Source organism: Malurus melanocephalus, unplaced genomic scaffold, assembly GCF_030028575.1.
Source record: "Malurus melanocephalus ecotype Western Australia unplaced genomic scaffold, MMel_1.1 scaffold_146, whole genome shotgun sequence".
NCBI lineage: Eukaryota > Metazoa > Chordata > Aves > Passeriformes > Maluridae > Malurus > Malurus melanocephalus.
The window spans coordinates 1,719,647-1,734,569 of NW_026623378.1; the positions used below are offsets into that span (position 1 = coordinate 1,719,647).

The 14,923-nt window shown below is 40.1% G+C and overlaps 1 protein-coding gene across 1 annotated transcript in view; it reads left to right on the forward strand.

Annotated features, from left to right (window-relative positions):
* Window positions 1-14,923, forward strand: part of GRID1 (glutamate ionotropic receptor delta type subunit 1) — a 255,289-nt gene that overhangs the window by 173,777 nt on the left and 66,589 nt on the right. Inside the window, exons 5-6 of the mRNA XM_057371418.1 lie at window positions 10,569-10,730; window positions 11,966-12,085. Coding sequence (XP_057227401.1) covers window positions 10,569-10,730; window positions 11,966-12,085 — 282 coding nt within the window. The remainder of the gene's footprint in view (window positions 1-10,568; window positions 10,731-11,965; window positions 12,086-14,923) is intronic.

Genomic DNA, 14,923 nt, shown 5'->3' on the forward strand with positions numbered 1-14,923 from the left:
TCTTTCAGTAATTTAAATATAATTTCAGGTGCTATTTCAGTGATAATGCAATAATTTAGAAAGACAGGCTTTGGACTTTCAGTGGGATTCGTGTTTYGGTTTACTTGAGTTAAAAATCTCATTTGTATCATTGCTGAAAGGTGTTGTATATACTATGAACTTTAGTGGGGCTTAGAATATAAACTTGCTTCAAACCTTTTAATTGTAAGTTTAGTCTTAAACTGAGATGGGTTGAGTGAGGACRCAGTGGTTGAGCCTGTGAGTTGTCCAGTGTGTTTGTGTGTGGTGGAGAGTCCGAGAAGGGGCTTGGTGAGGCTGTAGGGAGGGGGCTGGCAGCACTCTGGGCTGTTGCAGCCTGGTCAGGAGYTCCTGCAAGAGGGAACTCTTGTCCTGTCTTGGAAGAGTTTCTGGAGAACAAGGTGAGAGGCTTGTAGAAAACCAGCAGAGGCAGGGAGATTGTCAGGAAAGAAAGTTAAGATTTCCCAAGGGATAGAGGTGTTCATTTTTCTTATTTACACTTTGCTTTAAAATTGTAACTGCAGAGACTGAAATCCTTCAAGGGACAGGTATGAACAGATCCTCCTTGAAGAGAAGCTCTGCTGGCTCATGTTCTGTCCTAGCCATGGCAAAGTTTGGGAAATGCCAATCACACCYCCTGTCATTCTGAGCATGGCTTTATTCTTTCTGCACAGAGGAAGGTCTATGCCTGTCTTGGCTCAGAAAGAAAAGACACTTTTGATCTTTGTCAGTAACTCTGAGGTATTCTGTAATGAGAACAAAGGCTGCTCATTTCAGAGGATCAAAGCAATTTCCAGTACGATGGAAAAATTATCTATGCTGCACCAACAAATCACTCACTGGGGAATAATCTTCCATTACAGCAGGATTTTGAGTATTGCTGCCTAAGCTGCTTTCTGTGTAGTCTAAKTCCGAGACTCATCTGAAGGGCTCTGATAGGCCTCTGAGCAAGTTCTAATTTGTGCAAACTGTACCTGGTTTGCTAGCACCAACAACCTCGTGWCCTGTTACAAAATTTCATTGATAAGGACCCTTTGATAAGGACCCTCTCCGGCTGATTCACAAATGTGGGTTTTGAAAGTTTCTATCTTCCAGAAGTACTATAGCACCTTAAAAACTCTGTTCAAGAGAATGGTATGGTAATGTTATGCTTTGCCCATTAGTTCCTTCTCTATGAACTTAAAAACAAGAAAGAGAAAGAAAGAAGTGGAGAGGTAAAATGTTCCCCTTCTGGCATCTGATTCCATAATTTCCATGTCCAGTTGCATTGGCATGAAAGATGAAGGGGACATGYAAGGGTTTCCAAATTAGCTGTCCCCAGTGCATTTTTAAGTGTTTACAGATTGAATACAGGATGCTTTTATCATGTGCAGTTATACCTGAGGCRTTCCATAGCTGCGTTTATTTTTCAGAGGTTTTGCCAAAATATCTTATGTAACACCTTGTGGACCTACAGCTCATATTAATTTTTGAGTGTGACTGACACGTTATTAATGGCCCTGTAATTCAGGTACTTCCAATTTTCCATTTACTTTTTCTTGCTTAAAAAAACAGCTGTGACCTTTTGCTGTAGAGAAGTACATCACTGAATTACCCCTGTTGCCAGAGGTTGCAGGAGCTCCGAGCTCCATGTCAGGCTGCRTGAATCCACCAGAGGCAGTGACCTCCTGCCAGCATCAAGCCTTTGTGTTGCTTTGAATTTCTTTGATTAACASCACAGTTTGGAAATCCCTGCCTCGTTCTCCCCTGGGCAGTCTCATATTAATAATTGTTCGTTGTCAAGGTAACTTACCAGCTATTGTTCGTTAATTATTTATTTAATGACTTTGAAGAAGAATAAACTAATCTCTGTCAACCTCTAGCTGCTGTAGTATTTTTCTAGGGGGGAATTTAACATTTTTAACAAGCTAGTGAAGAAAGAAACATTTACGTCATGGATTATTAACTTTGTTCTGGCTAAATTAATGAAAATCTTTTTGGAACGATTTTGTTCTCTGTGTCTTTAGTACCATATCCTGGAATGTTGTTTTTCAGTGGGTGATCATCCCGGTTTGGCATCCTGACAAGGCTTTTAAAGATCAGGCTGTTCTGCAAGCTCATCCAAAAATTCATCTGTTCTGAATGCTTTGTGGAAATCCAATCTTATTCCATCAACCTACTTGTCAAAATTTTGCTCATGCCCTTATTTCTTGCACATATAATATACTCAGCTGGGTTTCTGCTTCAAGTGGAGAAAAAGCTTTATAAAGTTTCCTGTCTTGATCATTTAATTTGACTTCAGAAGTCTGCATTTCTCTCTTATTCTTCAGGTAGGATTTTTTGTGTTAATCTCATTGACTTTCTGTAAATGGAAAAGACACAGTTTAGAACTTGCTGTGTTCCATGCCTTTGGGTATCCCCTGGTTTGGGCCATYGGTGTTGTCAGTGTTGCCTCATCTGGAGAGAAAACACCGAAGCACTTCAGGATTTATAGTTAAATCTAGTTAGTCTAGCTAGACCTAGTATATATCCCCACATGGCGTTTGACTGGTATATAGTGGTATAATTGTTGTTAAATTGTTTTAGATTATTTCAGAAATGTTCTTACAGACTCCATTTTGCTGCATAACATTTTTCCTTCCAAACTATTTCCCTTTAAGTATTAGTTTGGTAAGCACTCTACAAACTTGTTTTTTGATGAAGATATTCTTTTTTTTCATCAGGTTAGTTATGATGCATTCATAAGTTCAAAATCAGATTTTTTTCTGTCTATGTTTTTTTAAGAAAGATTTCTCTTCAGAAATTAATTCCCATTAGTTGGTTTTTGCCCTTGTTTACCATTTATGCAGTTGATGAGTTCAGTCTAGGTAAGGTTCTAAAGATATTAAAATGTATTACAGGGACATAGTGTATCTGAAATCATTTAGCATGGTGCAAAATACGTAGTAGGAGTGAAAAGGSAAAAGGAAAACCCCAGCATACTGTGTCACAAAATTAATGAGGTTGTTCCTGATTGAGAGTCCAGCCTCTCTACTGAAGAACTATTCCAGGCATTGCTTTGACATATTTGAGGAGAAGATCTTGAGAAGTGTGGGAGGGTATTCATTGAAAGAGCCGATGATCTCCTTGAGTAAAAATTCCACTCTGCAACGATGTGTCCATCAGATATCTGTGCAGGCATTTCTTAGCAGTTTCTCCTAAAAAGCTGTGGTTTTATTTCTGGTCTGTTTTCTGTTCTGGAGTCACTGCGATTTGATTACTGTAAGTGAAGTTATTTTTTTTAGGATGTGTTTGACTGCCTAAACTTAAGGGCCTGATTCTGCAGTTTTGTCCAACTAAATGCCCTTATTCTCATTTGACCTGTTAACACCGCTGTTATTRCACAACTGTAAAGTGCTGCTGAGGGGCAGTAAATATTGATTAAGCCCTATTAAAGCATTCACATTCTCCCATAAAGGATTGATGAGCCACATTTTTCCTTTTCTTTCATTGCAAACCTATATTTGCTTGTCTCTTTAGCAAAGTTTAATTTGGATTTTTGGCCAGATGTTCAGTCACAGTGAAATTGTTTCCGAGTACCATATGAATAAAAAGTATCCTTGAACTGACTTYACTGCCCACTGCACAGCACATTCTCTCCCTGAAGCCCAATGGCGTGTGTTTTTTACAAGGTATGTTAGCAGAAGAATTTGTTAAAAAACCCCAAAGCACTGCAGGTGTCCTTTGGCTGTGGGGGGATTTTGTGAGCACACTAGAGGCTGAAATCCCAGGTAGGCACTGCAGTTATGTTTTCCTCTCTGCCTCTTTTGACTGCTGGGCTTCTCTATTTGCATAATTATTGCATTGAATTTTTGTTCACTGCTCAATCAGAGAGCAGACAATACTGGCTAGAAGAAAGCATCAGTACCTCCATTTTTCATTTGTTATTGCCTCTGAAACCTAATTTGTACCTATATTTATTTATAAACGAGGTAGGATAAAATTATAATTTCATACTCTGTTTTGCAATTCCAACATTGYCTCTTGTCCTTCTGCATGACTCTTAGCTGTGTTCAATTTTCTTTATCAAGGCACTCCTACGGGACTTTCCTTGGATACTTTGTGTTAGCTGTGCCAAATTCTTGAGATGTTTAGTGAGTGAAGCCAATGCCTCCAGCTAACAAACTTGAGCATTACAGGGTAATCTAAGCCTTGCATTATTGTTGGCATGTTGTTACAAAACATGCTGGCAAAGAAAACACTCATAATGATGTTAAATGCTCATAATAAATAGCTGAAGGACAGTGAGCATTCAGAGAATAGAACCTGTAGGTAGGGGMAAGTGTTGTGATATGTATAACTATGTAAAAACAGGAGAAAATTAAAAAGGAARGAAGAGCTGCTTATCAATTAAAAAGAGATTCAGAGAGTGCAGTCTTACAAATAAATCTTTGGAAAACTCATTGTTTGAGATGCTTAAACTAGAATGGGCAAAACACTAAGTAACACACTACTTAGATTACTTACTGTCAAAAGGCTTGAATAAATATACAACTGAGACCTGTTTTCCTGTGCTTTAGGAGAATTTTAGAAATTTTATTTCATTTGCCTCAGTCATAATAAATAAATAGCCCTTTGGAAGTTTGAAGCTGACATTTGAGTATTTAATGAACGTTTGTTTTTCGACTGTGTTTCTCTGGTTTGCTGGCTGTGATTTCGCTCTCCATGAGCAGCAAGTGTGTATTTATAACAGAGGCACTGATGTCTCTGTGGGGTGTGAGGAGAAGCAGCAGCCCCAGCTTGCCAAGGGAGCCATTGTCATTGGTGACCAGGACACGGTGGGGATATGGCCAGAAGCAGCAGCCCCAGCTTGCCAAGGGAGCCATTGTCATTGGTGACCAGGACACGGTGTGGATATGGCCAGAAGCAGCAGCCCCACTTTGCCAGGGCAGCCATGGTCAGTGGTGACCAGGACACGGTGTGGGCATGGCCAGGAGCAGCAGACAGCAGCACCTTGCCAAGGCAGCCATGGTCAGTGGTGACCTTGTCACCACTGACCTGGGAGGCCAGGGCTGGCTGCTGCTTCTCCTGTCCGTACCCGCACCATGTCCAGGTGGTCACCAGGTGATATGACCAGGAGGTCACCACTGACCATGGCTGCCTTGGGTGGCCGGGGCTGGCTTCTGCTTCTCCTGGCTGTGCCCACACCATGTCAGCCACGGTCAGTGGTGACAAGGACACGGTGTGGGCACAGCCAGGAGAAGCAGAAGCCAGCCCCGGCCACCCAAGGCAGCCATGGTCAGTGGTGACCAGGACACAGTGTGGATACGGACAGGAGAAGCAGAAGCCAGCCCCAGCCTCCCAGGGGAACCATGGTCAGTGGTGACAAAGACACGGTGCGGGTACGGACAGGAGAAGCAGCCATGGTCAGTGGTGACCAGGACACGGTGCATCCCTTCGTGGCCTGTGCCCAGCTGGGGCTGCTGAGGGCAGCGGCGGCCATGCGGCCTCAGGCTCCAGGAGCTGCTGGGCCCATCTGCCGGGAGAGGGGCTTTGTTCTGGAGCACACGAGGCACTGTTTGCTGGTTTCACACTGTACCAGGGGTGTGAGCAGGAGGCTGCCAAGGCTCATGCAGCCCACTGACCATTGTCTGCTGCTCCTCATCCGTGTGGGCACAGGTGATACAGCCAGGAGCGGTCTGAGGGGGAGCTGGAGGAAGAGGAAGTCAGTCARAAATACCCGGAGGCTTGTGTGGATGGAGTAGTTCCTGGATAAACTCAAATACTGAAAGGAAGTCTACGGAAGCTGGGGCAGAAAGCTGGTGAGAAATAMAGAGAAATTGTCTGAGCAGCCAAGGATCATGTTTGGAAAACAAAAGCCTTGATAAAATTAAGTCTGGTCACGAATGTCAAGGGAAAAACCAAAGCCTTCTACATGTGCAGTTGGTGATAAAAGGGAAATTAGGGAAAATATGACCCCCCTCTGAATGGAAATAGACTTGGTTACTCCTTGGAGAAGGAGAAGGCTGAGGCACAATGATTTATTTGCCTCAGTCTTCACCGGCAAGTCACAAGTGGATTTTCCGTCCCTGGCAGTGTGCAAGGCCAGGATGGATGGGCCTTTGAGCAGGTTGGTCTAAYGAATGGCATTCCTGCCATGACAGGCTTTTTGCAATTGGATGGTCTTAAAGGTCCCCAGACATTCTACAATTCTATGATACGTATTTAAGAAAATGAAAAAGGTCAAGTTTTCAGTCTCTCTGGTCTAACAATATCTTTGTTAGCACACCATTTTACCACAAATGAAGCACCGAACTGGTAGGATGCACTCTGGCATTGGAGACACAAGTGTGAACGGCGCCTGGCACTACTTGAACTCTGAAAGCTGACACACAGTTTTAGGGCATGCTGGGGTGTGCATAGCAGGCACCCTGATATTCTCCTCAGGCAGCAGGCATTGCTGGCAGGCTGCACTTGGTTTGAGCTCCTCTTCCATCTGCTTCATCCTTGGAGCTGACTGCTGCGGCCACTCACAGAGCGATTTTGGCAGCAGCAGGGTACAGATGCCCAGCTTGGGAATGAGTTTTTGAAGTAGTGATATCTCAGTGTCAGCTTGCCTTCCAGCTGATCTCTCCAACAGTCTCTGGCTGGACTCGTGGCTCTGCTGGCTGCTCAGGAGTTGGGGTCACTCTGTGGCTTGCTGGCCTTAGCAGAACACTTGTCTATGATTAGTCCCTCTGAAGGAGCTAAGAGCCTCCTTCATRCATTAAGAAAAGTAAAATCATCCTGGAAAATCTCATGAAATTCACTTAGAAACTTCTATAAAATGACATTTAATAGATTTCTATTCTTGAAAATTTCTGCTGTGCTCTAYTAGTGTATGGTGGATTTATTTCTTCAGTGCAAGAAAGAGCTTCATAAAGTCTGGAATAATTTCCAGAAGATGAAACAGAACATGCCTAAAATTTTTCATGTACAGAGCATATTCTTTAACATATTGGTGAAGCAGTCACCATCATTCTTATAGCAGATAGATCAAAAACCATGTCAGTATCTCCAGCTCTTATACTGTCAGCCATGGACTGAAAGAACTAAAAAGTACTGTCACTGCTTCCACCACATGACCAAAATGAAATTCTTTGTTCTAGGCTAGGAATTTTTATTCTATTGAAGGGAATCTCTTCAGGCAGATACTTACTTGTCCTTCCCTTCTCTGTTCACCTGTCAATATCCAAACGGGAAATAATAAATGCTCTGGAGCTTTGAAAACCCAGAGTAGCCAGGTATGTTGACTAGTTTTTCTTCTCTCTTGCTTTGCTGCCAGTTCTAAATGCTACCTGAAGATGAATTTTAAAATTTACTATTTTCTCATGCCTCTGACAGTACTGGTGGAATCAGAGTACCAGCTTGAACCTTTGGGTATCTCAAAAATTCTCTTTCAGTGGTCATGTCCATACTCATAGGKAATTTGACAGTTCACTGAAAATTAAAATACATGTACTGGTGCAGTAGCAAGTGCATACAGGCCATATCTGCTGAATCCCTTTTCTTCTCACAGCATCACTATTCTGGAGGCTGCAGCAAACTCAGGTTGCGAATATGATATAGGGCATATGGAGAGATTTTTCTGTATTTAAATGTAATAAAGGAAATAATTATAGCTGTGAATTTACTGTGAGATCAGGCCAGAATGTGTCTTGATTTTTTTTTTCTTAAAACTACAGATCCAGCCTTAGCTGTGGAAATTTTGATGCTGGTTTTTTTTTTCCTAGCTTGCATATATTCTGTTCTAAAATAGAAGTGTTGATTGTGTGAGTAAGATGCAACTTACTCTTGCACAGGATATTGAGTCTTCAGTGAGTAATGAGTAAAACGTAGTTATACATGCATGTAATTTTTCCTGGAGTAAATAGAGTATGATTATACTAAGGAAGGAATTCTGCTGATTAAAAAGCACTGTGTACTCATGTTTGGGATGAGGCTTTCAGCAAAAAGAGAACCAGAGTGGCAAAATACCAGTGAATAAGTATTTACAACAGAACGTGCAGAATATTCTTTCCTTGGCAAAAAGTAACTTGCTGTATTCTCTGCAACATTATCCTCTGCCTTGGTACARATCTTCAGGTGCAGAATAAGGACAAATGCAGTGGGAGGCTGCTCTTGTGCAGACCCTGTCTTGCTGTCTCTCAGTAAATACCATTCTTCCAAAACAAGTTAATGGAACAGTAGTGATGCAAAGTCCATTAAAAGTCTAACTGAACTATGAGGATTAGGTTGGTAAACACAGGATTGTTTTGTTTTGCTCTGCAGCGTGAGGTAATTTGAGTTGGGTGCGAGGTCATGCAGGCTGAGATCCTCAATGCCATTCTCTYAAGCTCTCAGTCAGTGCAGAGCTGTGGCGTTTTCTCCAAGCACATAAAAAGCAGAAAACAAAAGAAACTGTGTACCCAAGTGCATCTTATATTTTGCCTTAGAGCTCTGTGCTAGCAAACTGAGCACTGTTTTTGGGAATAGGGCTGCAGTTTTCCAGAACTGCAAAAGAACAGTGCCAARCGGAGAAAATACAAAGCGTTTCTGATCTGTGGCAGTTCCAAGGCAACAGACAATGAGTTGTCAGTTAAAAGTGAGCGTGCAAAACCAAATTCAGTTGGGAGCAAAGAGGCTCATGAAGGCTTATAAGAAATGGCATTTTTATGTSTGTAAAACCTATTTCTAAGAAAGTGGATTTTGTGGTGTGTGGTTTGGGGTTGTGTATCTGTGAGATCTGAGGTTTGTTTTKATTTTTTTTCTCTGACTAGTTGTTGAACCCAGAAGGAAAGTGCCCTGTTGAATAATAAGGATCCGCTTGGTTGCTTTATTTGAAAGTTGTTTGGAAATATCTGCAGAATAGGGAAACAAATGCAATTGAGCAGAAAACCTCGGTTGCTGGGACTCTTATTAACTCTTTAACTACTTTTCTTAAAATGAGAGAAGTAATAGAAATAGCTACTTTGGAAACTGTTCTAAAAGAAAAAGGTTTAACTGGATAAAATAGCAAATAGAGTCGAYGTGGACTGCTTGTTCAGAAAGGCTGGAAAGAAAAGAAGGGAAAAATGGCAATACCAGATGGGAGAGATTCTGCCTGGTAGTACCTCATTGGTTTTGCATTATTTTCATGTTAGGATCACTTTTTATGTTTAGTCATTTAAATAAGTGTATATTTACAACCTCTTTCTTTGTATTTTGATTCTTTCCAAATGCATTTTTGGTCATATGTCTTTTATTCAGATTTACTTATATTAGAATATTTTTTTAAATGTCTAGGTTTTCAATTTAATCTGTCAAACTCCAGGTTATGGAACATGAAACATTTTGTTTCAGATGATTAACATCTTACAGACATCAGAAGTTTWCTTGGAGCCAGTGATTCAACAGTGATATATGTTTAAGCTTTCATAGAGAGACACTTTTATTGGGACTCCTAAGGAGTCACATTTATGGGAAGTATGCAGCTGCATTAACTTCCACCTGTAACCCTTTCTTGGTCTCTAGGCATTATTTTCTAAGGTGAATTAGAAAAATTCTAGAGATAAATGGTAATTTCAGTGATGACCATGATTAAAGCCTACAGCTAGGAGAAAATTATGTTATTATTATCATCATCATCATTATCACTATCGTTATCATTAATAATAATGATAATAATAATAATAGAAAAAGCTGTATCTGGCTAATGGTATGAGGATTTGAGTTTAATAAGGACTAAATGAAAACCCCTGTATGCAGGCTTGAAGAAGAGTTCATGTGAGCTCTGAAAAAAAACCAACCAAATTTAAATGAARAGTATCTCATTTTTTTAATCACTTTTCTCTCAGCCCACTTCTGCTGCTAAAGTTTTTGAGGTGCATACCACTGCAAGTCAAAGATCTCATCATGTATTGCTGGACATGTCTTGATCTGAAAAATTAAATACATAGCTCGGCATTGCTAGTGTGGTGTTCTATTCTTACTGGCATCTTTGTCATCAATTATTTCTTTCTGTATCTCTCATGTAAGTTGAAGAATAAGGAGACTAAAATCAATAGCTCCAGAGAAAGCATGTAACCAGTCTCCTGTATATTTGGTGGAGAGTGATGCAAAGACTAAAATAATACTGTCATTTCTTTTCCTTCTTTTCTAAACAGTTGCATGAGTATTAGAGTTTGCTGTGCTAGAAATTACTAATTGCTCAAATGAATAAAACCCCCAAGAACTGAATTCCATTCTGTTTCTCCCTCCTTGCAGAAAGGAYTGACAAAGTAGCACTCCTTGTCTTTTATTGATAGATAGCTGTACTCCAACTATAGCTTCAKTTTGTGTGAGGAGTGTGTTCTCTTTACAGCACTGCATTGCAGTAATGCTCTGGCAGTGCCAGGGTGCCAGAATCCCTTGGCCAGAGGGACCCAGGAGCACAGGCATTTGTCTCAAATGCCTTGACCGATGAACATGTCAAACATACCCAGTTTTTAGTTCTTACTTATGCCTTCTTTTATTCTGTTTGTTTGCTGATTTGTATGGTTTCTTTCAAAAGTACTCAACTTTAAAAAGAGGCTCATTCTTATTATTGTTTGCAGGTTTCCAACCTGTACCTGTATGACAGTGTGCTCATGCTGGCCAATGCTTTCCACAGAAAACTGGAGGACAGGAAATGGCACAGCATGGCAAGTCTGAACTGCATGAGGAAATCCACCAAACCCTGGAATGGAGGAAGATCCATGCTGGAGACCATTAAGAAGGTGAGCAGACAAACCACAGCTGTGTGAGCAATTGAAAGAGCTGCTGTATGTCTACTTGAGCCTTTGAGGAAGGTTTTAACTTCTATTCAACTTCTCTTTGATTTGTTAAAGCAAATGATCCTCAACAACCAGGGACAGTCTACAGCTATTAAACAAGCAAATGGTTTATGATAAACACAGTCCAGTGTGGATCCAGTGGTGTGTGTATTACTTCTGTTGTTCTCATAGCTGCCTTCTGTGTAGGAAGTAGGTTTAGGGGTAGTCATGGGAATTGATTCATGCATTTTGTAAGAGAACAACTTAAGAAGCTCAGGGAGGCAACCAGTGATGAGCTTTAAGAGTTATTCTCCATTTTCTACAGCTCAGATTGCTCAGTATGTTAACTGAGCATTGGTGAGTATCTGTTTTTGTACWGCAGCCCAGAGCAGAGCAAAAAGGATCTGCTTTGGCTAAGCTGTCACTAACAGTTACACTGTCTTGCACCATGGTGAAATACTCAAATATGGACAGTACAGTGGCTTTGTAGACTCATGGCAAATTCTTGTGTAACAGTTATTTGATCACAAGAACTAGTGGAAAAAACACTCATTTTTTATTATACTGACTTTCACAATTATTCAGAAGAAACCCCCRTTCCCAAATATATATTGATGAAATCATTTTTCTGTAGTAAAATGATGCAATTTGATAATTCTGACAAGTCCTAATGATTCCATCCTTTGTTGCTAAATTAATCTGAACTTTGGTGTCACTTCGAGCTGCTTTGCTACAAAGACAGAATCAAAGTGTATGATACTTTCCCAGAGATGTAATTTGATCTTCCCTTGTGCTTCTCTTGGGAGCACGGCAGGCAAACCCCTTCTTTTGGACTGAGAGTTCATGCCTTTGTACTGAAGCCCAGAACTGAGCCCACTGCCCTGAGTTACACTGAGGGCTGCTCTCTCACAGTCCACTAAGGTCCTTCTCATTTTCTTTGGGGTCTGTTTCTGTGGACAGTGATGACCTGTTTGCCATAAACACTGGGTGTATTAGTGCTAAAGTAATTTTCTAAAAAAAAATTTAAAACTGAAGTCTTTTGTCTGGCGCTGGGTTTGAGCTGCTGAAGAACCTGTAATTGCCACATTTAAGTTCACTGTAAGCATTATTAAAGCATATTTGGCACACATTTTATGCAGAGGAGTGTTCATGAAGGCAATTTTTTTCTGCTCTAATATGTCTGAATCTTATTTCCTTAGGGCCATATAACTGGGCTGACRGGTGTTATGGAGTTCAGAGAAGATGGAGCCAACCCCTATGTCCAGTTTGAAATACTGGGCACCAGCTACAGCGAAACGTTTGGCAAAGATGTGCGGAGGGTAAAGATATGCTGCTTCCTTCTCACTTTTGTTTTCCTCTAAATAATATAYATCCTGCCTCACAGGACAAAATGTTATTCTTTAAGAATGAAATAGTGCTATGCTGCAGGAGACATTTACTATATGAGAAATATTTTCTAATTTATTGCACACTTAAATCTTGAAAACTAGTTTTATATTGGTAAGCAGGAACCCTGCAAGTTATTTCCCATGTGCAGTAACAATGCAATGCCATAACCATCTTGTGAATATAATAGTGAAGACTGCACAGTTTAGCTTATGTATTTTATTGTTAATTAAGATAGGATTGCTATATTATAAATATGGATGATATAACACAATTGGCACTTGTCCTACTAAGGAAACTAGCTCAGAATATAAATTACATACGCACACAAAGATGTTTTAAGTATAGCTGCTGCAAGAATTTGAGATAAATAAATAAAAAACTTCTAGAGAAGATAATTTTCAAAATGAAAGACATTATGTCATGAAAAGTAAAGATTGACCTATCAGTGGTAGCTGATGGAACAAGGATTGCCTGGGATTAGAAGGCAGAGTGATTTCATGGGATTATTAACATRAACTGTCTTGTTCTGAGAAGGCTACCTTGAACACACTCTTGCAGAGAGGATGCTCCAAAAATGTGTGATGCTCTCAGTTGAACAGCGAGGTTCTGATTGGAACCCATGCTATAAACCCAGTTTCTAAATTGTTCTRCTGGTTGAAATGCAGACATTACCATGGGTATGATCAATGAGTCCTACATTAAACAGAGCTGAACAAAGAGGATTTCACAAATAATTAAAATGTATGTCTTATTCTATTTTCATTTGGCCTTTGGTTTCTGTGATTCATTTTGATTTGCCTGAATTACAGAAGTGTAAGTGGAAAAACAAGCAAAGAACTTGTGTTTACAGAATCATCTTTATCATCTAAACATGAGATTCTTTCAGAGTCTAACTTGGCACAATGATTCTGGACATGGAGCCAAAATCGTGCAGTATCTATTAGAAATTCAACAGAAGGGAAACAAGTATTTGAAATGCATAAAGCTCCAGGAGATATAATTGAAAATTTTCTGTTGCCAAAAATATGCCTCTGAACACTTCAGTTTGACTAGGTAACCTCCTCTATTGTGGTGACCAGAAAAGGCTATTTTTCTGTTCACTTTCTTTTCTAGAAAATGGAAAATAAGAAAGTCTTAAGTTTCAAATACTGCATGAATTACAAAAGAGTATCTTGTCTTAATTTTGGAAAAAGTGTCGCCTGTTCAATAAAACAAAGTTGGTTTAGGAGGTGTAGGAATCARTCCTGGTTCTCAGACGGAAATGTGCTCCTCACTTTATACACAAGTACACAAAACAGAAGTTTCTGGTGTCATGTGAGATGCAGTGGGACAATCCCACTGTGTTTCCAGCTGCCACTCCAGGAAAGCCTGAGTGTCCTGTCAATGCTGTGCTATCCCCAGCATATGGATGCCKTGGGGCATTTAAGTTCAATTCCATTTTGTTACAGACTTCCCAAGGACTTTGCTTAAGTCATGTATTTACTTCTCCATAATGTTGGCATGAGCACCACAGAGCACAGATTTCAACCTTACAGGCAAACCAGGATTTGTGAGCATACATGATTAGGTATTTTCTAATGTGCATTTCAAATATGGTACCACAGATACAAATGCTCTCACTTGATTTTGTGCAGCATACTGACCAAATTGACCCATAATCCAGAGGTGGGAAGTGGAGATAGCTAGAATATCACTCAAAAGTGACCATAAGGCAAAGAAATAGGTAAAATGACTAAATGGGAAAATTGCTAAAGTGTAGTAAGTATACCTGGTATACTACTGATTACTGTTGATCCCTACTTTGTGATTTGGAGGTTAATGTAGGAAGGCTTAACTCTTAGGATGTTAAATTCAGAACATTATAGAACTCCAAAAAATTGAAAGGGAGTATAATTCTAAATGGGTAAAAAGCTAATGGCTGTGGAATACTGCTCTGATATAACATGAATTTCTGGAAATTATCCTTTCAGTCTAATATATAGAGACAGTAAAAAGTCAGCAATATGCTACAGAAGTTTGTAGAAAAACTTGGAAGACATGATACCTCTTAGAGCAAAATTACCATGGAACTACTGGAATTCAATTATGTAGGCAGCCTAACTTTTTATTATTGCAGCAAAATATGTTACGGCTTAGAAGTACTTTAAAAGGCTGAGAAAATCACGCTTGTCTTATTTTTTTGAATGAGAGGCCAGTTCTGATTTATTGTCAGTTGTTTCCATTTCAGCCTTTGCTCAGGTTTAGCTGTGGAGGCATGTATTTTGGGTAGAAAATAGAGGGTTCTTTCTACATGGTTTTATGGTGAGCATATGTAGTTATTCCTCCCTGTGCAGACCCTACAAAAAATCTTTGTGCTCAGGATCAGTGACAGGGTAGGGCAAAACACTGTAACATTGAGGTTGAATCTTAGATGGAATCCAGCCAAAAGCTCTTAACTGGACTTTCAACGCTCAACATCCCTTGCAAAGATTCYTGGGGATCATTTCCACCAGGAAGATTCCCCGGAGAAATGTCCAAGATAGTAACGCAGATCTGCAGGAATTTTCAGAGCTGTTTTGCAGAGGCATCTTGATTCTCCAATTGTCCTGAGAACTGGTCTTTCTGCAGACAATTTTTCCTTCCACTAGCTGTGATTTAGTTATAAGTGCACATAAATATATGTATTTGATTTCTTAGTGTAACTTCTTTATTCCACAAGTCACTTAGTCTCTCTTCTCCTTTCTTACACAAGACTAACACCATGTGTTTTTTGTAAAGGCTCGTGGAGG